The sequence below is a fragment of the Pogoniulus pusillus genome, chromosome 30 (assembly GCF_015220805.1).
Source record: "Pogoniulus pusillus isolate bPogPus1 chromosome 30, bPogPus1.pri, whole genome shotgun sequence".
Taxonomy (NCBI): Eukaryota; Metazoa; Chordata; class Aves; order Piciformes; family Lybiidae; genus Pogoniulus; species Pogoniulus pusillus.
In genome coordinates this window covers 10117474-10140218 of record NC_087293.1, presented here as the reverse complement: position 1 = coordinate 10140218, position 22745 = coordinate 10117474, and the positions used below count along the sequence as shown (strand labels likewise).

Below are 22745 nucleotides of genomic sequence, written 5' to 3'. Positions count from 1 at the left end.
AAACAACAAACAAACAAACAAAAAACCCACAAATAATGCAGATTCTCAGACTCCACTCACCTGCCTCACAGAGCTTGTCAGTCACATACTGCTTCACTATTAAAACCAAAAACAGCCACTAGTGACACACTAAGCACAGATTCCTGTTCTGCTTTAGCAGCCATGGGTTTTCTATCTTGAGCTTCAGCCACTACACCATCCAGTCAGTCACCCTTGGACGATGACAACTGTTCAGTTCCTGCAGAGCTCTGAACTGGCCCAGGATAAGATTCTGGATACAGTAACCACAGTATTTTTAGCAGCAGCTGAGTTGTACAGAGCTCCTTACTAGGACGGAAAGTTCAGCACAGATCTCTTTCCCTGTACAGATAGCTGCTAGCCTAGAGCCAAGACTGGAGGCAGTAAGAGCAAAAGGGAAACGCAAACCCATACATCCAGGACGCTGTGAGGACACTGAACTTGAAATGTGATGAAAAATGCCAAACCACACGGAAGGGCATACCTGGCCTACAGATGGGAGACAGTGCAAGTTTTGTCTCCTGGTCTCTTTCCATAACCAAATGTTTCAGTGTTTCAGCAGCAATAGATGCCTCTGGGACTTCACCACATTCAGTTTCCCCTGACTTGATTTCTTCCATGCCTTCATCTTTCACTGCCAATGCTGGGTCTGCGAGTCCCAGGCCTGCTGCATCCATGTAGTCATCCACAGGATACAGCTCCAAAATAGTCTCCCTCTCATCATCAGGAAGTTCCTGAGCAACAGGCTCATGCTCTGTCTCAGCAACCATGGTTTCTCTGTCTTGATTTTCAGCCACCTCTTCCTCCACTTCCTCCTCTTCCTCCTCCTCCTCCTCCTCCTCCTCTTCTTCTTCATCATCGTCTTCCTCATCTTCATCATCTGAGTCTGAACTCGACTCAAAATCAGAGGAGTCTTCACTTTCATCGGATGATTCAACTTCAGCCTTGGAAGACAAGGGACTTGCTACATCTACAAGAACAAATTACCATTAGTTCTGCTTTCTGACTTCAGCAATCAGTCTACTGCAGTACAAATACCACTTTAACACACTCTAACAGCATGGAAACATCTTCGACAGTAGTGTGGGGGTTTGAACAAGTCACTTTCCAATTTATTTATTTTGCAGAGACTTCCAAACCATGTCTTTGAATGCTTACAACAATCACCATACAGTAGGCAGCTCCAAGAGCAGAGATAGTGCTGCTTGGCACCCTGCCCACAAGTCTCTTGGAACTGTACTAAGATTTTCTGCTGTCTTCACATACAGCTTTAACATGTGGAAGTTACCACCTTCCAGAGCAGGAATTGATTTGATAGAACAGAAAAGAATTAGCAGCTAAGCTACTCCTGTTTGAAATCTGGTCTCCTCTCCTGCCAGCCACGTTTCATCAAAGAAAACACAAACTTAACTAGCTTTAAGACCTCTGTGCCTCTGTCAACTTGGGCTGAGATCACACAGGGGCTGGAGAGCTACTACAAAGGGACCCACAATCAGAAGGACCATAGAAGCTTCACAGGAAACAGTTAAGTGCATTATCTTGTAGCAAACTGCCCTTCAGTATAAGAAGACACACAAACAAAAATACCAGCTTCCAAGTGCAAAAGGCAGACCACAGCTGATCTGAAAACAGCACTTGCTGCTTCTGCTGGAGCTGCTTACCCTCCTCAGAGTCCTGCTCCTCCTCTTTGTCACTTGTGTCTATGCCTGTCTCCTCTTCCTCATCATCTTCATCCTCCTCCTCATCATCTCCATCCTCCTCCTCATCATCATCATCTTCATCCTCTTCGTCATCCTCCTCTTCCTCCTTTGCAAGAAAGCATTGCCAAAATGAACAGTCAGACTCTGAAAATCAACTGTCGCTGATGTAACCAGCAGTGACCCCTGGTGATGCTGACCACATAAAGAGAGAATAACCTTCCAGAGGTTCCCTTAGCACAGACTGTAAGAGGACAGCTCACCTAACAAGGGGCTAAGTTGGGCATCTGGAATTACTAGACCCCTTTTAATAACAGACAACACTCAAATCACAAACCAACACACCTTGCCAGGTGCTGCTTTCACCAAGCCTCCCTCTTCTTCCTGCTCTTCTTCCTTCTCTGAGGAAGACTCTTCCTCTTTCCCTGATGTTTCATCTCCCTCTTCTCCCTCACTGTCAAGCTCCAGTGGCCTTGCTGGTCGCCGCCTCAGCCCCACTGCCTCTGCATCCTTCTTTGACAGGTCAGATGTTGTATCGGAAGCATCCCTGTCCCTCTCCAAATCTGGTGAACAAAAACAAAAGGAAATAGCCATCAAATATGTTGCAATGGAGGGCAGGAGTTGATTAGATAATGGAAACTTTCTCTTTGGGAAGATCAAAGTCAGGAGCAGTGCACCCATGTAGGGCATGATTCCCAAGCTTACAGGAGCCTACTAACTTGATGGTGTAAGTGAGGGCAGGCCTGGCTGCAGGGTGTTGAAATGTCAAGGATGGCAAAATGTGGGTGGCCAAAGATGAAGAGCTCTAGGCAGAGCAGTTAAGAGATACAGCACGACTGAGGGCAGGACAAGTGAGTTGAATTTAACACCTTAAGTGCTTTACAGATCCCTGCTTCTGTCCTCTCACTTCAAAAGCAGTTGTCAGTCTGAGTCAATATTATGGCATGACTAAGTTGAACCCACTTCATTATGCAAAACAAATGGTATTCAAAGCTTTGTCTCATTACTACTCTTCCCTGCTTCCAGGAAAAGACATTAAAATATTTCCTTTTTTTTTTTGTCTAATAACTTCATTTTGTTTTTAAAAATCAAATGCAGGGCAAACTCTCTTCTGTGCCTTCTCCCATAACATATCCAGCGAGCTACAGGAACATCCCCGGAATGCTCCATGAACTCCTCTGAGCTCCCTCTACTGGGTGACCAGCCCAGCATCAGAAGAACTAAAATGCGTTATCAGTTACTCATAAAATGTAGGTCTTAAATTTCCCACCAATGTCTTCAAGATCACTTAGTCCACAGGAGACATCTGCCAGCTGATCAGCTTTGTGAGAAGCACAGTTTTGGCTCAGATCCTTGACTCTTAACTGTAAGTGAGCACACTGCTGTGAAGATTAAAAGAATTAACTTGCATGTGGCTTGCATCTGCTTTTGTGTTTCAAACAAATTTGCTTTGCAAACCTTCATCTTCATCATCGACAGAAGTAGAGGGCCGGATTCTCTTCTGATCTCCTGCTGAGGCAGCTTCAGGTGGTTCCTTTCTTTTCACCTGAACAAAAGACACAATTAGCATTTCTAAAAGTTTAGAAACAGCAGACATCAACTTAAGCAAATTGCTACTGTTCTATTTTGCCGCAGTGACTTACACCCAGAAACCAAGAGCCACTTCCTCAGCTCTTGATCCCTTTATTTGCTTGCAAACAGAGTTTGACTGTGCATGAAATTCTACCCCTTCCTTCTGCATACAAACACTCTGGGTACCAGCACGGTGCATGTCATCACCAGGTACTTTGAAGAGGACAGAAAAGGCTCTTGACAAACCCACATGCCAAGCTGAGATGTAGCAGAACAGAACGGGAGCCTGAACCTCTGACATCTTGAAGAACCTCAAGGAAGCTTTATTCTAAATGAAGACTGCAGAATCTCTCTCATCCCAAACCTTTACTTGAACTTCCTGCGCATTCAAAATCCTAATTATAAGAAAGCCTTCTACTCTCCCCCTCGTTTTAATGCAAATGCTCTTTAGAAGGTGACCCTATGTTTCCAAGTCTCATTCTATAAACTCATAAGAAGATAACTTTAACCAAACTTCATGTGTGTAAGCTGCCGAATGGCAAAATACTCTACACAAAGAAATTACTGTCCAAAAGCACTAGGAGCACAAGCACACTTTTACAGTCAAGCTGAAACACTGTGTCCTAAACACAGTCCCATTTCCCTTGCAAAGCAGGGAGATCCCTTGCAACTCATACACATGGCGATGTAAAGCTAAGATTAGGAAAGAGGATTCTTGCTCTTACGGGGAGTTACAAGTGATGCTGTCAGAAGCAACTCCATCAGTGAACACAGAGCTAAGAGCCTGTAGGCTTTGGGGTACAAATCTAGAGAAGTCTGTCCTCCTAATGCTCGTCTAGGGAATGTCAGCATAATGAAGACAGATCTTTACCTTGAAGGATGGCAGCCGGATGGCCCCTCGTAATCCAATGCCCAAGCCCATTCCTTCATATCCCAGGCCCTCTCCTTTGTTCCAGTTCTCCAAAAGACAAGATGCAATTCGATCCTTTGGCTTTGGTTTTTCCTCCAGTTCTCCTCCAGACTTCACTGGAGTGAGAGATGCCTGCAATAGAGAAAACACATTTGAGAGGGGAAGCTTCCTGGGCAGTACACAAACTCTGGAAACAATTTAGGCAGTTGAGGGTTGTGGAGTATCACTGCCCAGCCCAGGCATCAGTTTCTCTGAAGGCAAGGGCCTCTGAAGATGCACCATATGGCCACACACACTTGAAGGGGAGAAGGTGCAAGAGCTCCTGCTGGAAACAAGATCTTTCCATGTCCACAAAGCCTTCTGACATATGTATTTTAAGAAGTTACTGTCTCTCACAAGGAACTAAAACACTAATACAAAACTGCTGGGACTCCCAGAACAGCGGCTTAGCATGAGACACCAAGTGATCTTGTCTTTGGAGCCATCACATTGACACCAAGTGATCTTGCCTTTGGAGCCATCACACTGACACCAAGTGATCTTGCCTTTGGAGCCATCACACTGACACCAAGTGATCTTGTCTTTGGAGCCATCACGTTGGCAGACAGCAGAGCAGACATTCCTGCTTTCTCCATGTAGAGCTCTAAAACATGACCTCAGCTTCCTTCACATGCAGCTCAACACAGGGCAAGGTCCTTTGCAGTAAAGCACAAGGGAAATGAGGAGACCCATCACTCCCATGGCTCATTTCAGCTCACTTAAGTGCTTGGGGTGGGGACCACAGTGACCACCTTTCCAACAGCCATAATCCAAAGCAGATGCTAGAAGCAAGGTCTTAAAAAGCAGAGATGAAAGAGGTGCAAACATAAACAAAGCCCTTGACAGCACAAGGGAACACATTTCTCCAACAAGGCTGGAGTTACCAAGTGGCAAGGAGCAGCTACTGAGCAAAGTTCCTGAATTCCAAAGGGAACCTAAATTGCTGGAGTATGCCACTATCCTCATACATTACCAACTCCAAACTCCTCTGTTTGCTTAGCAATGACAGCCCCGGTTCACAGAACCTGTCAGAAGGCTCCAGTCTCAAGAAACAGAAAAATCAAAATACTGAGGTGGAACATCTAAAGGCCCACCTACAAAACTTGGTAACCAGTCACACAGCCTCATCTCTGCTTAGCCACAACAGACCTCTTTTCATCAGAGCTGAAGTGTGAAGGAAGAACAGGGATTCAAACTTCTACAGCTGTGGAGAGGTGGATAGTTCAGGAAGAGCACCATGCACAGTGGCATCCCACACTCTCCTTGAGCAAAGGGCACCGCAGGTAACATTCACACATGAGGAGCTCACACACACCAGACAGTTTCTCCTACAGACATTCACAAAGCTAATTCACCAAAGCTGGCTGTAATCACCAAAGGGGAAGCATAAACTCAGCTCTCCTGCTAATAAGGAACAAGACTAATGGGAATATCAAGCAGGGAATGCAGGCGGTAGCACCCCATGGCCAGGAATGGCTGCCTATTCCTGGCACTCTGCTTAACACATCTTACTCAGGCCTTCAAACCTAAACTGGATTCAGGAACAGGGAAAAGCTTTCTCTTAGCTCAGGCAGACAAGGTCCATGGTATATTCTGCCTTCCCTAGCAACATGCTCCTTAGCAACTTTCACCCCGTGCCTTTTCCATCCTGCCTGACACAGGACATCAGCTTTGCCCTTGAGCTTTCCCACTTTTCACTTATGGTGTGCTACTTTCTGGCAGTCAATCACCAGCACAAACTGATTCTTTGATGTAAGACAGTGTCCAAAAAAAAAACGAGAGAAAAGAGAAATGGAAGCACAGGAGGTCAACAAGTGTGTTGCCTTCATGTGTGCTGTTGAAGGTTCAAGGGTTGCCAACAGCATTGTGGGTCAGTCACTGTTAAAAAAGAAACCCACAAGGGTTCCTGCTCTCATGCACATCCACAAAGCCTCTGATCAAAGAAGGACACACCTGCTGTAGACAATGGCATATGGTGGAGCTCACGTGCTTCCAAAGATGAGCTTTGATCTCTCCTATGAAATAAGTAAGGCTGCTGCAGCTGATGGTCCATGGATAGGAGATATTAAAAGATACCTCTCCCTACAAATCTGCCTCATTTATTTCTAACAAACAAACAAACAAAAAAGTAAACAAGCACATATGTTTTCTTATTTATACTTCCAAATCTCTGAAAATAACATTAGTTCTTTCACTACTGTCAATCAGCAAGGAAAAATATGGGGAGCTCCAAATAAAACCATTAGGAAAGAGAAAATGGGGATAGTATAGCTGTTTTGGAGGGCCATCTCAGTTCAACAGTGCCTGGGGCTCTTGGTTCATTCTAGAAAAAAATTCAGTGTGATGATAACATATGTGGGGAACTGACCTCCAGCTGCCACCAAGGCAGCCAGTTGGCTCATCCTCATGTGCACACAGACACCAGCAACAGGGAGGTACAGTTTAAGCTGAACACTCAGATTTTGTTTTCCCTTAGCAAAAGCAGGCAGCTTATGACTGAGAAGGAATCCTGTCCTAAACCAATGTCAGAGGGCATCAGGTCCCAGCAGAAAGGAGGCTCTAAAATCTGTGAGACTTTTCTGCATGTGACAGTAATGGATGGCCTGGCAGAGACTTCCCTTGGTGGTGCCCTGCTGCAGAGGCGGCTCTGGCATTTCTGTTCTGCGCAGAAAACACAAATGGTTTTTCCATGCAGCACTTCCATATTTTCAGTCTGACTGTGGCAAGCTGCTCAGGTGCATTCAGCTTCCTGAAGTGGGTTGTAAATTGCAGGTGAGGGAGGAACATGCTAAGTCAAATCACAGTTCAAGATATAAAAGAGCCCAAAGCCAGTGAAGCCCTACCTTGATTTGCTTCTGCTTCTTCACTGTGGATGCAGGGCTTGAAACAACCTGGTCTAGCAGTGAAGATGTCCTTGTTCATGGCATGGGGTCTGGAACTACTTTTAAGGTCCCTTCCAACCCAAACCACTTCTGATTTATGTCTGGTATAAAACAATTTCCTGGGTGCTTCAGTTGCTACTTTTGCAAGTGTCTGCTGGGTCCATTTCCCTCTCTGCTCTGGAAACTCAGAGGCCTCCACTAAAAACTGTCAGCACACGCTGACTGGTAGGAGGCAGAAGCTCTGAGCATTAGTCAGGAGGAGAGGGACCATGTTTCTCACCAGACATCATGCCAGCCAGCTCTAAGCCACAGCAAATTACACTGTCATAAAACAGCTGTTAAGCAGCAGCATTACCAAGTCTCTCAAAAGCCAAGGAGCTCTCCCAGGAGCTGGAGTTAACATGCAACTGGCTTACAAAAGCAGGTGGTGAAGATACTGCTCTGAAAACTGGTGCCTGAGACAGAAGATTTATCTGCAAGCTATGGTTTGGTTAGGTTATTTTCACAATAATTTACTGCAATAATAATTTTGAGGATCCTTGCAGGATTCTTTCTACAGCGTTAGCTTTTTTGTTGGTAGTGACAAATTCACCACATCTCAGATCCCAGAGCTGTGGGCCGGCTGAAGTGCACTTTAAATTGGCTGAGAAAGGATCAGACGATTCATGCAAAGCTGTTTTCTTAACTAATCCCTGGAACTCCTTGTGTATTTGGCCAATGTTCATCTTTTGAGTTAATTGCTGCTGCTGCTGCCTGCATGCACTGGGGAAGCAGGAGGAGTGCAGAGAAATGGAAATACCCACAAATGTCATCACACAAAGTGGAGAACACAAAACAGGGTCTTGGTAACTTCAAACACTACTGTTGGTACTTGACTTCATTTTTTTGGAGTTAAAGTTCAGCTTCCTCTTAGACATGAGAAGCCCTTGCACATCTGTCTCCTGATCTTGGGGTCACTTCCTCCTGAAAACCCCTTCCTGGAGACAGACAGCAGTGCTCCAGACCATCAAAAAATAATCAGCTGAACTTTTCAAATGTCAGCCCTGGAAATACTGCACCGAGGGGTGAAAGGAAATGAGGGGAAGGGAATAACCCTGGGCTTCTGAGGTGCAAGAGCAGCCTCTCCACCACTCTTGAAGGCCTTCCTGAAAGGAGCAGTGGAGAGGACTCTCCAGTGTGAATGTGCTCTGTCTGCAGATGCAGCTAGCCTTGTCCTGTGACTTGGTGAACTTCAGCATTAGCAATATTGTCCCTCAACCCAGAGGGGAAAGTCTGAAAACACACACCATGGGGCTATGGTGACACTCAGGACACCTAGCCTGTGACTCTGTCCTGGGGAAGCAGTGATGTCCTTCTTCAGATGTTTGTGTAAGGAGATCACAACCAGCTCATCTGCAGATCCCCCCTGAATCACACCCCTTGCCAAGATCAAGTGAGTAGCCATGCTTGCGCAATGTGCTGTCAAAGATGGACAAGGTTTCTAAGACCCTTGCAAGGCATGAGATGCACTTTGTCCCAGAAATGGCTACCCTGAGGTGACCCCAAAGCTGTCAGAAGTGGAGGAGATCCACCCCAACAGAGAGAGACAACACTGAGAGCTAAACACTTCTTCCTTGGGCCCACAATCAGATCAGTGGGACAGTGTGAGACAGAGCAGCAGTTCACTTCGAGGTGAGCAATCAGGGCTCCACGTGTGTTCAAAGCTAACTCTGCATGAGGTACCTCCATCAGTGACTAGGAAGGAGTACAGTTTCCAGCCCATGTTTGTTCTGATAGCAAAGCAGCATGAAGTGGCTGTGTACATGGAGTGATGTTGTGGAAATAAGCCAGGTTTAATACCCAGGTGTTAACCTGTAACAGGGCAGGTAGGTGCCTGAAGTGACACAGCACTTTCCTGAGACTTGAAGGCTTCCAGCACACACTCCTGCCACCTGCCTCAGCATGAAGTGGTCTTGAAGGGATGCACGGAACCAGGTGAGGCAACTGAAGTCAATTCCAGCCCCACGTCATGGCCACAAGCACTAGGAAGTGTTCTCCCCACAACCCAGAACACAGTATGTGAAAACCTACCTTTGCCAGACGTTCCTTTTTGTCCCACCAGTCATCGAATGCCCGAAACGCTACCACTTCGACCATCTTCCGGTTCAGGTCCCTTTTCATGATAGCCTTTAGTTCCTTCACTATGACCAGCAGGACTCCATCCACAGTAGCTTTGTGGGGATCTTCCTTCTTTGGCTCATAGCCAGGTGGTGGAACTGAAGGGTCAAACTTGGGCAGTGGTGGCCACTGCTGACCACGACCAAGAGCTGCTCCCATGGAGAATGGGCGGTAGGGAGGAAGATTCACAAACTGCATCCGGCCCGTCATGAAAGGCGGATACTGGTACGTGTTCTGTGCCTGCATCATGCGGCTCAGCATCTGAGTTTGCATCTGGAAGGACATGGGCATGCCACCCCACTGGTTGCCCAAGACACTTATCATATCCACTTGCATGACAGGGAACATGCCAGGATGGAAAGGAGGAAGCGGAGGTAAGATATGAGGCGGAGGGACCCCAGGAGGGGCAGGAAGCGGAGGCGGGGGGACGGTGACAGCAGGGTGAGTGGGTGGAGGTGGTGGAGGTAGTGGTGGAGGCATCGGGAAGCCTGGCTGTGGAGGCGGCGGAGGAGGAGGAGGAAGAGGAGGGAATCCTGGTGGTGGCAAGGGGGGGATTGATGGGGCCATCACAGCTGAGTTGCTGACAGAGGAGTTCACCACAATGGTTTTGGCACATTCTGCACTGGTGATGGGCGCAGGGTTGGTCTCGTCGTCAGAGATTTCCATGTCCTCTCCTGAAGAATGCTGACCCTGAGACAAAAGGGAGAGAGAAGGTGAGGGGCACATTCCCTTCACACTGAACACCACAGCACTGGCTGCTTCAAACAAAAGCTAAGTTTAACACACGTTTTAATTGGGAACAGAGAAAAGTGAATGACACTCTGAAAAGGCAGAGCCCATTGAGCAGCTGGTGCCTATTGAAGCTTTTCTTTTTCATGTTGGACCTCGGGAAGCAGAGAGGTAAAAGCTTTCTAAAAGAGCATCAGGACCAACTGAACAAAACCCTCAGCTTCTGTGGAACAGGAGAAACTGCTCCTGAGATCAGCAAAATACACACAACCCAAATGTCTTTCACTGCAAGCTACAATATCTCTGCATCTAACACTGACAGGTGCTTTACACCAGGAATTTTTATTCCTTAGTTTTCACCATGCACAAAGAATTACTCTGTTTTTTTAATTATAATCCCTGACTCATTTGCTGTGAACTCTTAACCTCTAATTGTGGGAAGACAATACTTCCACATGGTTGCTGATGAAAAAAGTTGTCCTGACTAGACCACGATAATTCCCAGGGAAAGAAAATTAAAAAAAGAGCAAACACCAAAATCTGTTAAAATTGCCTTTAAATACCAGTCACAAATTCTGGGATTCAGGCACAGCATATGCCATGTTCCTGGGCAAAATGAACACCTCCCTAGCCAAAAGAAATACAGAGGTACAGAAGAGGCTAATCTAATGTCCCACCTCCCCTGTGAAAGGGAAGGAAACAGAAGGTGCCTGCTTGCACTGAAGTTTCAAAGCTTGACTAGGTCCCACCCAACAGAAAGGTGATACCAGCTAGTTTCATCATCGACAGCAAACAATCACACGCCTGCATGCTGTGTCCTACAGGTGCTTCAGTCCTGAAGGTATCTCCAGCACAGAGACAAAACACCTATGACTTTAACATCCCTCCTAAACAAATTCTTTTAAGAAATAGCAACCAAATACTGCTGGAAGGTGTATCCAACAGATAGACAGTTTAAGCAGAAAACACAAATGGGCTTGACTTTTTATTAGTGAGATGTCATCAAAGACAGGACAAGGTCCCAACTACCCATTCTTCCTCTTGTTCCAGTTAAAATCATCGGAACCCACCACTCCTGTGACAGCAAGCATCCCTCAGCTGCTTTCAGGACTGAAAAGCAGAACCTCTCATCACAGTCCTCTCTCTCAGGCTTTCTACAAGCATGACTGGCTTGACTCCTTCAAACAACTTACCAAGCACTTCCTTCCCCACAATGGCTGTGCACAAAAAAGCCAAATGGTTTGCATGTTGCCACCAACTGATCTAAATAAAGAGCAGCCCCATGTTCACCAGCACAGACCAGAGCAGGGCAGCAGAGCTCCACCTCCGCCAGCACTCTTCTGTCTTCCCTGCATGCTGTGGGCTCCAGACCACGAGGCAGTAAGAGATCATGACGAGGTCTTTAAGTGCCTCTCTGTATCTCAATCCTGGCAAGAGTTTTGGAACCTGCTGGCTGTTTTCAGCCAAATTTAACTGAACATCCCAAAGATGTTTACTGTTTCGTGACAGCAGGTGCCTCTTCTGTTTGCCCTCCTACGAGTGTCCCCAGTCTGAGAGAAAAGAGCTCACTCCTCATCAAGCAGTGAAGAAGCTGCACTGTGGAGAGCTGCTGGGAAGCAGCTTTGTTGGCACTTCTTGTTCTGAAGCTGTTGTGATTTGATTTTTAACCTGTGAATTTTGCACAGGGGTAAGTTAATAAAAGCAAGAGCAGCTGAGCTAATGACTTTGCTATGAGCTGCAGCCATATGAAGCTGAGCAACAGCAACTTAGCCAAACCAAACTAAAATCTTCACGTTTTATCAAAGGTCATCTCTGCTACAGCAGCTACCACCAGAGAGCAGGCTGAGCACAACGCTTGCAACAGTAGCTTTGCAAATCCTCCCGTCCTAGCACCTCCCCTCACCCTGGCTTCCCCGCATTCCTCTGCTGCAGCATGAACCCACAGGCTCACGCACGCCATGGATCACCCCGCAAAATGCCACTGGTAGCTTTAGCGGTCCAAAAATACCCACCAACACCTCAGCTCTGCAAAGAGACCACCATTTATCCCCACAGAAGGGCTGAAAGCACGAGCTTGGCAAACCTCACGGTAAGTGCTATGGAGCCCCTGCTAGCAGTCTTGCAGAGGGGACTCCCACAGTCAGAGGTGCTTTAGTACCTCTGCCCCTGCAGGGAGGTTCTCCGCGGGCTGTTCTGTACACCCCAAGATGAACAGTTAAAAAAGAAGAAGTAGAAATAATAAGCCACTGCACCTGAGTCTTTCCAAAGCTGAACTGTATCATCTGCTCCTTGAGCTGTCCGCATCTGGCTAACACTTCTAAGCAGGTCTCACCCCCTGCATCCCCTCCCCAGCTGCTCTATTGCAGTCACGTCCCATGCTGAGGATGCTGGGCAAGGAGTGCACATTCTGCAGTTTCGACTACTGCAGCTCCAGTGAAAGAGGGAAAGGAAGGGCAAAGATGAGGATTGTGGTAGGTGTAAATGAGCTTCCTGCAAAACAGATCCCATTTTCCTGTAAGTGAACACAAAAGGCACTATTAGAGCACTGGCTCCAACTGCAAAAGCTGTATGATGCTAAAGGGCAGCACTAGGTAGGGAGCCAGAAGTGTTCAGGCTACCAAAGGTGGACAAAGTCACCTTCCTATTTACATTCATCTCATCCGATGGGACACAAAGGAAAGTAACCCCATCAAGCCTCAGTTAAATAACACCAGGCAGTGCCACAGCAAGCTCTGAGCCACGAATTCTCCCCAAGCTCTCATCCTTTCTGCAGGACCCTGCTCCCTCCCAGTGCTACCCAACACCAGTCTGAGTCACTGCTTAAGAGTCACTGGTCTCTGGTGAGCACACTGTACCAATCCCAAAGTGCCTGATCAAGCCACCAACCCAGAGCAGCCCATTCCAGTCAGTCCTGCTGCTGGAGACCTATGTACTCCTGCCTATCATCCAGAGCTGACTCCAACAGTCAGCCCTAGTACCAAAGAATCCTGCTCGATAAGAGGTTGGTTTTCTGCCTTGAAGAAAATCCAAGATAAAAAAAAAAGAGCTGATCCTGAAGTGGCAGAGAGGTGGCAGGATCTGCTGGACTCCATGCTGCAGTGCACAGCAGCTTTCTTCATTCATACATGTGTTTTTTACTGAAATGGGAACTGCCAAAGCAGGAGCTAGCATTTGGGAGATACTGAAGATCTAATTTTTTTTTAATACTTCTGGTGCTCACATGGGTCTGCAGGAAGCATCAACAGATTTCCTGCTTCCTACACTGCTGGGCTGATGGCTCACCTGCCTTGCACAGCGAACCGTCTGTGCTCCAGTTTTATCCCAAGCAAAATGGAAAGGGAAAGAGATTAAGCAGCAGGGAGAAACAGATCAAAAAGGCAGAAGGAAAAAAAAATAATATACAAGGTTAGGAAAGAGGTCAAACCAAAAGCAGATCAACTACAAGGAAGTCTTTAAAGAAAGTTGAGAGGAATGAATATTTAAAGCGGATGAGCAGTTACAGGAAAGTCATATCAAAGAGAGGAAAACATGGGCACCGAGTGAAAGAGATCAAGGTACAGAAGGAAAAACCAAGGGGAGACATAGAAAGATCTTCTGTTGTATGAATTTCTTTTCATTCGCCTGTCTGAAGCCACATTTACTGTGGTTGCTACCAAATACCTCTCAGGGCAGAGCTGAAAAGTAGCTATGCTATCTTCCCAAACAAACTGCCTTCTTGCTGGCCTCCCTCTTTTCCCTCACCAGGGGAAAAAGTCGATCTGATCAGTGGCATACACACTGCTATGAGATGTCACAGTCATCACACAAAAAGTGTCTGTCTTAGAGCTCACCTGCACATTTCTGAGGACACCTGGTACAATGCCTCCAGAAAAGCTCCCTTCAGCCCACTGAGAGAAAGCCGTTTCCAACTAAATTAATTTATGCTGCCAACGTTACTTTGCATTAATTAAATTAAGAGTTAGCAAAACAGGTATTTAATTATATGCATGACACATTTTTCCAAAGGTGTTTTAATGATGTGAATTTGTTGGGAGAGATTCACATCAGTGTAACTGGTTACAAATGGCCTCATTTGTTGGTCACCTACCTGCCATCTTTAACACCAGCACAGCTGTGTTTTAGCACGGAGCTTCTTGAGTTAAGTGAAAGGAACACCCTGACGTCTCATTCCTGGATCAGCCTGAACAGTGACAGGGTGGAAAGCCACTGAATGCAAGGTATTGGTCTTATCTCAGAGCAATAGCCAGCACATAGCAAGAAAATGTTCATAACCTGCACAAAAAAGAAACTACATCCTAATATCTGCACGCATCCTAGTAACTGCATCCTAATATCTGGAAACTGGCAGTTTCCAGATGTGAAGAGGCTATTCTCTCCCTGACCCGAAAGGGCACTGGCACTGCAGCAGCAGTGGAGAGCTTCATCGTACCAGCCACTGGGTACTCTTCCTATGGGCAGGGGAACTTCACAGGTTTTCATGTCCTTTCAAAAAGGCCATCTGACAAAGAATTTACTCAGAATCTCAGAATGCACTTTGAATACCATCAGTTTGCAGGTAATTTCACTTAAATATTCTGCTGGGTACCAAGTTGCTTGTATTTGAGGTAGGGAACCTGCACCACCAAATGCAGCAACTCCTGTGACAGTCTGTCTGAGCTGGAGTGCATCAAAATAATGAAATGCAGGATCGATGGCATTCAGCACAATGAAAGCTCATTAGCTTAAATGAAGCGAAGCATCCCGTGCTTGCAAGAAGCACCAAACTTCTAAGCCTGCTGAAATTTGCACTCACAGAAACCAAATAGAACAGAGAAATTAATTCTAAGCACTAAAACTTCTAAAACTCTATTTAAATACTGAAAATCTTTGTCATTTAAAATATCAAGAAGCAGCTTTTCACTAAAGCTAGAACTACACCAGAAGTGGCTGTTGGGCTAAGGGTTTTCATAACCTGGTCAAACAGTCATCACTTGGTTTTGGACTAAGTCCATCAATGGGTCTAAAAAACAGGTGAGTAAGAGTCACCCTTTATCTTGACAACAAAAAAAAAAGTAGGGAAAGATAAGCATTCAGAGGACAACTGACCAAACAGGTCACACAGCAAATGGATGGTGGAGCTGAGAACAAAATCTAGGTCCCTCTGACTTCCTATTCCTCATCTCTGTCTACCTCCCTGTGATGAGCCCACACTGTGCTCACTGCCGCCTGTCCTGCGTTTCACAAGGCAACGGCCCTAGAGCAATGAGTTGTGATCCCAGGGTGAAAACAGCCCAGGTCATCTAACATACAACAGTCTTCCCAAGCTCTTTCAGCAGAGCACATTAAAGAGAACTGCTGCACGTCCTACAACATTGTCCAGAGCAACAAGAAAACATAAGGATGCAAAACCGGCCAGCTGCAGCTCTCCTCACAGACACAATTTCAAGGAGAAACTCCTTTAAAGGAACACAAGAAGCCTATCCCACTTTGGCCCAGAGAATCCCACCGTTTGCTTTGCTAACACCTCTTGTTGTGCAAAATCTACTTATGGGAGCGCAGTGAAAGCTTCAGAGAGTATTGATTTGGCCATTTTTCATCTGCTTTTAGCTAGGGAAGAACTTGCAGGTGTCACATGTTCTTGGCAAAGCATGTAAAGAGCCATGCCTCTAAACTGGCCTCCTGCTGGGAGGGCAACACTCAGGCATGATGACATGGCAGAGGGACCACGATGAGTGCTTACATCTCATAGCAGCAGGCATGAAGTAGGCAGACTCCATACTTACTGTATTTACAATCCAGACAAGTATTTTTGCTTTGCTAACTATAATTACAGCTCTCCCTCTGAAAGAACACACACAAGGGTGGTACTTTGCTGGTGTTGCAGAAGTGGAGTACAGAAGGACAGAGCTACCCAGGGTGGTTTGCCAGCAGTTTTACAGCAGCAAAAAAACCACAGAGCAAACCACTGTCAGCACCTTCCCGGGTGAGCTTTCAAGCCTGTTCAGATAACTGTGCCACCACCAGTGCTCATGGTGGCTCGTGTTGGCCAACCTCTGCAGCCTAGATCCACACTGAAGTGTGTTTACTGCCTCCTCCCGGGGTTGGTTAGTCACGTCTTTCAACCTCGTTGGGGCAGCTAAGCACTCATCCTGCTGCTGCTGTCAGCACACGCTGGCAATCACAGCGGCTTTAACTGGGACAAATACAGCTTTCAGGTGTGTTTGCACTATAATAAAATGCTCAGCTTGGTAACAAGCAAATAGAAAGATTAACATATTACAGATCAGTGATTTTAAATGTCTTCAGCAACATGTATTTCTATCTCAAGAACAGAAGACTCTAAGATTTTTATGTAGCTATATATTTATAAAGCACTTTGCAAACCTAATTTGCAGGCAGAGGCTGCATACGGAGCAGAGCAGAACACAGATCAGTGATGGGATTTGTCTCTGTGTCCCACAGAAAAGGGCACCAAAAAGGCTACAAAGGAGCAAGGATGTCTCAACGAATGAGAGATATTGCTTGAGTGTTTTGGTTTCCTTATTATCAATTGCTAAACTATCTCTCACTACTTGAAGAAGATAATTCAGGCTCTGTGAGATGACAATATCCATACACTGTCTTGGCTCAGACTGTGTTTTGGTCTGGTCCTTATTAGCAACTCTTCCTTGGCACAGACAAATCTCCCCACACCTACAGGGCTGCAGAACAAGTAAAACAAGTGACAATAATACTTAAGTGCTCATCATAAACAAACAGCACTGTAAACACCAGCCTAATTTAAGCCATTTTCTTTTTCTTTTCTAATGTCTCAAGATGATACCTCAAACCACAGAAGGACACAGGAAGAATTCCCCAGAAGTCCCTGTTGGTCTCAGGACAGGAGGATGGGGATGAGGAAATGCCACCATGGTGCTTGTTTGTCTCACAGTGTGCTGGTTCCTAATTAGACCATCCTGCACATGGGGAGATGCCACAAGTTGGGATTCACAAGGCAGTGAAGAAGAAGCTCATCTGGGCTTTCAGTGCAGGGCAGGAAGGGCTCTTGAGAGAAGGCACATGGAGCTAATGCTTACACTGGGAAAAGGTCTCCTTCCTCACTTCCAGCGTTTCCTGACACTAGAAACACAAGTAAATTGACTTGTATTTTAAGGACAACAAGAGAGCTGGCAGGCTGCCCAATGGTCCATGTCATCATTAGAAAATTTAGTGAATTAAGATGACAAAATGAGCTAAGAATGACTCCAGTACGACGGACAGAAGTGCCAAAGACAGAGCTGCAGACTCATGCAAATCTGCACGACCCATTTCCTACAGGTCCTCATATGCATTGATCATCTGAGTAGGTTGTCCACACTTCAAGGCACAGTTTAAGATTTCAGAGGGGATTATCCCCTGCCTGCTTCCCACAAAACAGTGGAATAACATCAATGTCTCCAAGGAAATGAAGGGAGCAGTAGCTTAAATTAGTATTTCCCCAAGTAAAGCCCCTAATGTGACATAGGGCATGCAGCAGTAAAAAAATTCAACCCCAAAACAGGAGAAAACAAATGCAATAGAACAGGAAGGGTTCAGGCTATTTGCACCTGACTGCACACAGAAGCTCTATGCAGAAAATTACACATGGATTTCTCTTTCCAAAAATTGAGATGGATCCTGGTGCAAGAAATACTCACTTAGGCAGCCTCTACACATCTCCATGAGGCTAAAAAAATTCTTTCATTTAGCAAGCAATCTCAGGAAGGACAAATATCTGCAAGTGAAGCAAAGAGGACGAGGATAAGAAACAAATGCAATGTGATTAGTGGTCTATGGAAACCAGATCTCCACTGATCCAAAAACAACACAATCTGAGAAACGTTGATCCCAAGGGGAGAAGACTCAACCAGCATTCAATTGTTTCAAAAATTCATTCTCTTGGCAAGAGAGAATCATTCTTCAGTTTTCAACATGACTTTCAAGGGCCCACTCCAAGAGCTTCCTAGGATACCAACCCTCAGAGACATAAATGAAGCCAGTGGGAAAACAAATGCCAGACTGGCCTCAGCAGAAAGCCTGAAGAGATGAATCAGCCAAGAGGGCAACAACTTGCTGAGGGGGTTTGCTCTGTCTGTTAACAAGTGCACTACCTTCCACAAAAGGGCTGGTTTAATTCAGGTCTTTCTCCCTTCTGAAAGGCAGAGGAGGCTCTGAACTCCAAGTTTCATGGCATATGATGTGGTTATACTGTTCCTTCTGGCAAGGTCACTGAAGAAGGGATATTTGGAGAAGCCAGACATTGCTTCTGGATTTTCATCAAGCACAAGAGACTCTGGTGTCTGCAGGGACAGCTCTAGGAAGAGTGCAGGCTAACATAACATCCTTTGGGCCCACATTCATCAATGCTGAGACTGGAAACTTCCAGAGACCCTGACAGCACAGATCTGAGCTAAGACAAACGTGAACACAGACCTGGGAGGGATCACAAAATACAGCAAGGGTATGAAACGGGGAGTTCAGTGCCCCCAGCCCGAGATGAGGGATGCCTGGGCAGCCCATGCATGCCCCAGTGTGCAGCTTGTCTGGACAGTTGCCCCTTCTGCATTATGTGGACAAATCCGAACTGGCAGGGCGAATGTGTGCCAATTCAGGGGCTGTGTCATGCGGCCATAGTGGTTTTCATCACATATGAAACACCCGAAAATTGGATTTACCATCTCATGGAACCATGGCCTTTTCCCTCAAGTCTTAAGTAGATCTTATTAAGAGGAAAAAAAAAAGGTTTCTTCATGGGGCAGGAGGAGGGGATAGGGGAAAAGGAAGGAGGAAAAGGGAGAAGGGTGTTAACATTTGAGAGCCATGTAACAAGGCAGGCTCTTTCCACAGCAATGGTTGTTCTGGTTTCCTTATTTTAGATGGGGGAAGGGACAGCTGAAGAGCTATTTGCAATCTAACTTCAAAGGCTTTAGTCGGCTGGGAAGCTAAGTCATGCATAAAAGGATGGTAGAGTGGCAAGAAAATACCCCCTACAGATAAATTAGTCAGGGAATGTTCTCTGCTTCTCCCAAAGACTTTCAAACAGCCAGACTGGCTTTACCCAGGTAAAACCCCTTTCAGACACCGGGTTCAGTGATGCATAGTCCTGGGAACAAGTCAGCCAAATCCAACAGAGAAGGCAAACAGAGAAAGGCATGGTAAGCATGCAGTGGGCTTCTCTGTCACTTTCTGCCATCTCAGCTATTATCAGTAGATTTTATTCAAAGGTCTGTCCACACACAAAAGAAGCCAAGCTCAAGGCAGCATCTCCCTCTCTTAAGATGCAAGGAATTTAGAAGAAATCATATAGGACAGAGAGAAACATATCCCAAAGGACTCCAAAATACTGTGTTCCATTCCTCACACTGTCATGCAGGAATACACACAGATTCCTAGAGAATAGAAGGTACTTTACAACTGAAAATAAAGAAGGGAATTGGCAACATTAGATCAGAGTCCACCTACAAGTGCAAAAAACTGCGCAATAACTGAGTGTGCAGAGTACACAGATACCTTCCAGATCAGTGCCAGGCAGGAGCTCACACACCATGGCCTGAGCTGACCCTCATACTTACACCTTAGGTCAAATAGAACCATGAATCAAGATCTTGATACCAACAGGGCAGTAAGAAAGCAGATAAGCTTGGAAAACACTCTAGCTTCCCAGCTGATATCAGGCCATTGAATAAGCTGTACACATACCATATTTAAACAAGTTCTAATCATCAAACTAGGCAAATTTGATATTCTTCCTCTTTTAGGTACTACTACTACAACACCCTCAAGTATCAGAAATCACGTGGTTGTTGTTATGGCAGCGTTTGCAGCGCTCTGCTCACTGGTCTTTGCATTTCTAGCATTAGTAGCAAGGACAGTTTGGTTTGCAAAACCTGATGTCAGCAATGCAACCTGTGCAACACTGAGTTTCCTCAGGAGGGAGATCAGAAATAAAGGAATCGAGGCCTTGAATAACAAAAGGCAAGAGGGAAAAAAAAAAAGAGCTTTTGTTAGATCATTCATCGGTATCATCTTTCAATGCTTTTCTGCTCACTGCCTTCTGCTTATAGACCCCAGGTGCCATTAGTACACCCCAAGGCAGCAGCTCAGACACTCACCTTCCTTCACAAGAGGCACCCTAAGTGATGAACCTGGCATCTCCCTCCCTTCTCCAGGAGCTTGAGCTATTTGTGCCCTGAATTTCTTGGGTGCAGTCCTGATCTGTTCATGCAGCTGGGAAGCAAAAAGGCTCAATTCTTTTTGGCACCTGTAAGAAAGCTCAGGATCCTATAGCCCACAGATGACAGCAGTAGCCCAGAGCTGCCACTTCCAAACAAGTACATTTTTAGTGTCCAGACCATGGGGAACAAGCAAGCGACAAGAGTCAAAGTTCTGATTTTCACCTGAACCTTTCCCTTTTCTGAATATTTCTGCTGAGACTTCACAAGTGCCTCACTGCCAGCCTGGAAAGTCACACAGACTTAGCACTGTCTCCTTCCAGGAGCTCTCTTCTATCCCAGTACCCAGCTATTTGAGAAGAATATGAAAGCATGAAAGAGGGAACACACCATTAATAAAATCTGTTACTGTCTTAACAGCAGTTATGGTGGCAACACACTATGGTTTCAAATAAGAAAACTTGTGGCCTTCTGCTCAGCTGCTGCCACCATCCCAAAGCAGGATAATAAAACATCTGCTGTACTTCGGAAATTCCTAGCAAAACTGCTGCAGAGAAGACCCTTCAGTCAGTCCCCCTGAACTGGACTGTGTGACAAAAAGCATTTGGATGAAGCCCCAGTGCAGGTGGTCCAAATGCTCCAGGCCTGTTGGGACATCAGAGTAGAGAATGACCTCAGAAAAGGAGAGGCTCTCCAGACAAAATCTTGGCTGTGGACAGACTCTGCAGCAGTGACCACAAACGATGACTGGCACCCTAATGAGCTTAGCAGGCTTCACTCATATTCTGAGAGTTACAACACAAGCTAACAAGTCCTTCCCAGCCAAGTGCTGTAGATGCATTAAAATCCAGCTAAATCACAGGGGATCCTTCACTCCAAGGAGCCCATTTCAAGCAACTAAAGAGGCTGAGATGTTGCTCCTCAAAAGTAAGGGTGATGCCAGCAAGGAACAGTTCCCCTTTGGTACATTTCCCTTCCCTTGAGGATCTTTTCTCCGGAGGCATCTTGAAGCATGCTTTATTTCCTGCTTAGATTTTCCTTCTGCTGCTCTACTCCAGTTTAACTGAGTGCAGTCAGAGGGGAGAGAATCAAGCACATCAGCTGAGGCACATAACATATTCATTAAAACATTAAAAATCTTCCTCATTCTAAGATAAAGCCTGAAGCAATATCCAGCCAAAAATACCTTCAAGTTGTCCCTCTCCAAAACCTGCTCAGGGAGGGAAAAGCAACTTTTTCCCTATAGTCCCTCTCTCGGATGAAAGACACATAACTCTTGTGGCTGCCAACTGTTGACTGATTCTTTAACAAAGATAATCTGTGTAGGACATGACATTTCTCATGGCCTTCTAGAAGATAGAAATTTTTTTTGTTATTAAATCATCTCCACTACATGCAAAATTAAATTGTGTAACCACAACTGCTGTAAATTACCTGAGTAGAAATACCCCACAGCTGAGTTGCACTCCCACTGCCATGTGTGCAGGTATAAAACATTCCAAAAAGAGACAAGGGATGAAGTATGGTGGATTCCCCACCTGTCCCCTCATTAGCAAGCAGTAGGTTTAAAACAAACACATAGAAACACTTTTCACTCATAGCAAAATTCATCTGTGCACCTCATGACCACAGGATATTGCAAAGACTCAGAAGTGCAGATGGGTTTAAAAATGGATTAGAACTCTGTGGAAGACAGGTCAACCAGCAACTACTGAAATTCTAATCTGCTACTCACAAGTAGCAGAAGGACCCCTGGGGAGCACCACCACATACAGCCCTGCTGCTGGTGGAGATTTTGCATGGCACAAACTGCTTCAACTCCGCTGCTGAAGGTCATTCAGTACCTAGACAAAAAGGTGCAGAAACCCAAGGAATGGTAAAGAACTGCCTTTTCCTTGCTTACTCAAGAGTTAGTCTAAAGTCTCATTCTGTTCTCTAGCAGCAAAGACATCATCAAGCTCTACCACATATGACTGCTGGAGCAGAAGGGCTGTGAGCACACCAGCGGAGCAGTTCAGGAGATTCAGCACCAGGTGACCTCTGCTGTGCTCCTCAGACTGACCACCATAGTCCCCAGGTTCTTTCAGACCTCTCCATGTTGATACTTATTTTACACATTTTCTTAATATTTGCTTTAAAAGCTTTGCTAAAACGCTGAAGATGAGTGCAAAGCCCTGCAAGAAGTAGACAGCAGTAGTGCATCTCTACAGCTCATACCTGAGCAGACAGAAGTAGAACACTCTCAACCACACTGCTCTTAGTTTCACTTTTTAAAGCAGCTTTTCCATGAGATTGGTTCACAGTTTTGAAGTTACCTAGGAGTAACCTGTCTTCAGTTCATTTAAAGAGCTATGTGAAACGGTGGCCAGGAAGGCACAAAACCAGCCAAATACAGCTCTGTGCTAATGCACTCCATGCACTGCTCACTGATTCAAGGGACCAGCTGGACGCCACGGGCATCTTTTGGCAACTGTGCAGGAACAGCTGGCTTGGTGGTCTGCAAGGAATTGGTTTTTTACTTAGGATGGTTTAGCTTCAGCACCTCTGGAAGCACCAGAGCTGCACAGTAATT

The 22745-nt window shown here is 45.8% G+C and overlaps 1 protein-coding gene across 2 annotated transcripts in view; it reads right to left on the bottom strand.

Annotated features, from left to right (window-relative positions):
* The window catches only part of SETD1B (SET domain containing 1B, histone lysine methyltransferase), a 54071-nt gene that overhangs the window by 12834 nt on the left and 18492 nt on the right, over nucleotides 1-22745 (bottom strand). For both annotated transcript variants that reach the window (XR_010307896.1, XM_064168766.1), the window contains exons 7-12: nucleotides 9189-9965; nucleotides 4159-4329; nucleotides 3174-3261; nucleotides 2061-2278; nucleotides 1680-1824; nucleotides 503-988 (exon numbers count right to left, since the gene is read on the bottom strand). Coding sequence is in view for 1 of the 2 variants with exons in the window: in XM_064168766.1 (XP_064024836.1) it covers nucleotides 503-988; nucleotides 1680-1824; nucleotides 2061-2278; nucleotides 3174-3261; nucleotides 4159-4329; nucleotides 9189-9965 (1885 nt within the window). In the remaining variant the exon portion in view is untranslated. The remainder of the gene's footprint in view (nucleotides 1-502; nucleotides 989-1679; nucleotides 1825-2060; nucleotides 2279-3173; nucleotides 3262-4158; nucleotides 4330-9188; nucleotides 9966-22745) is intronic.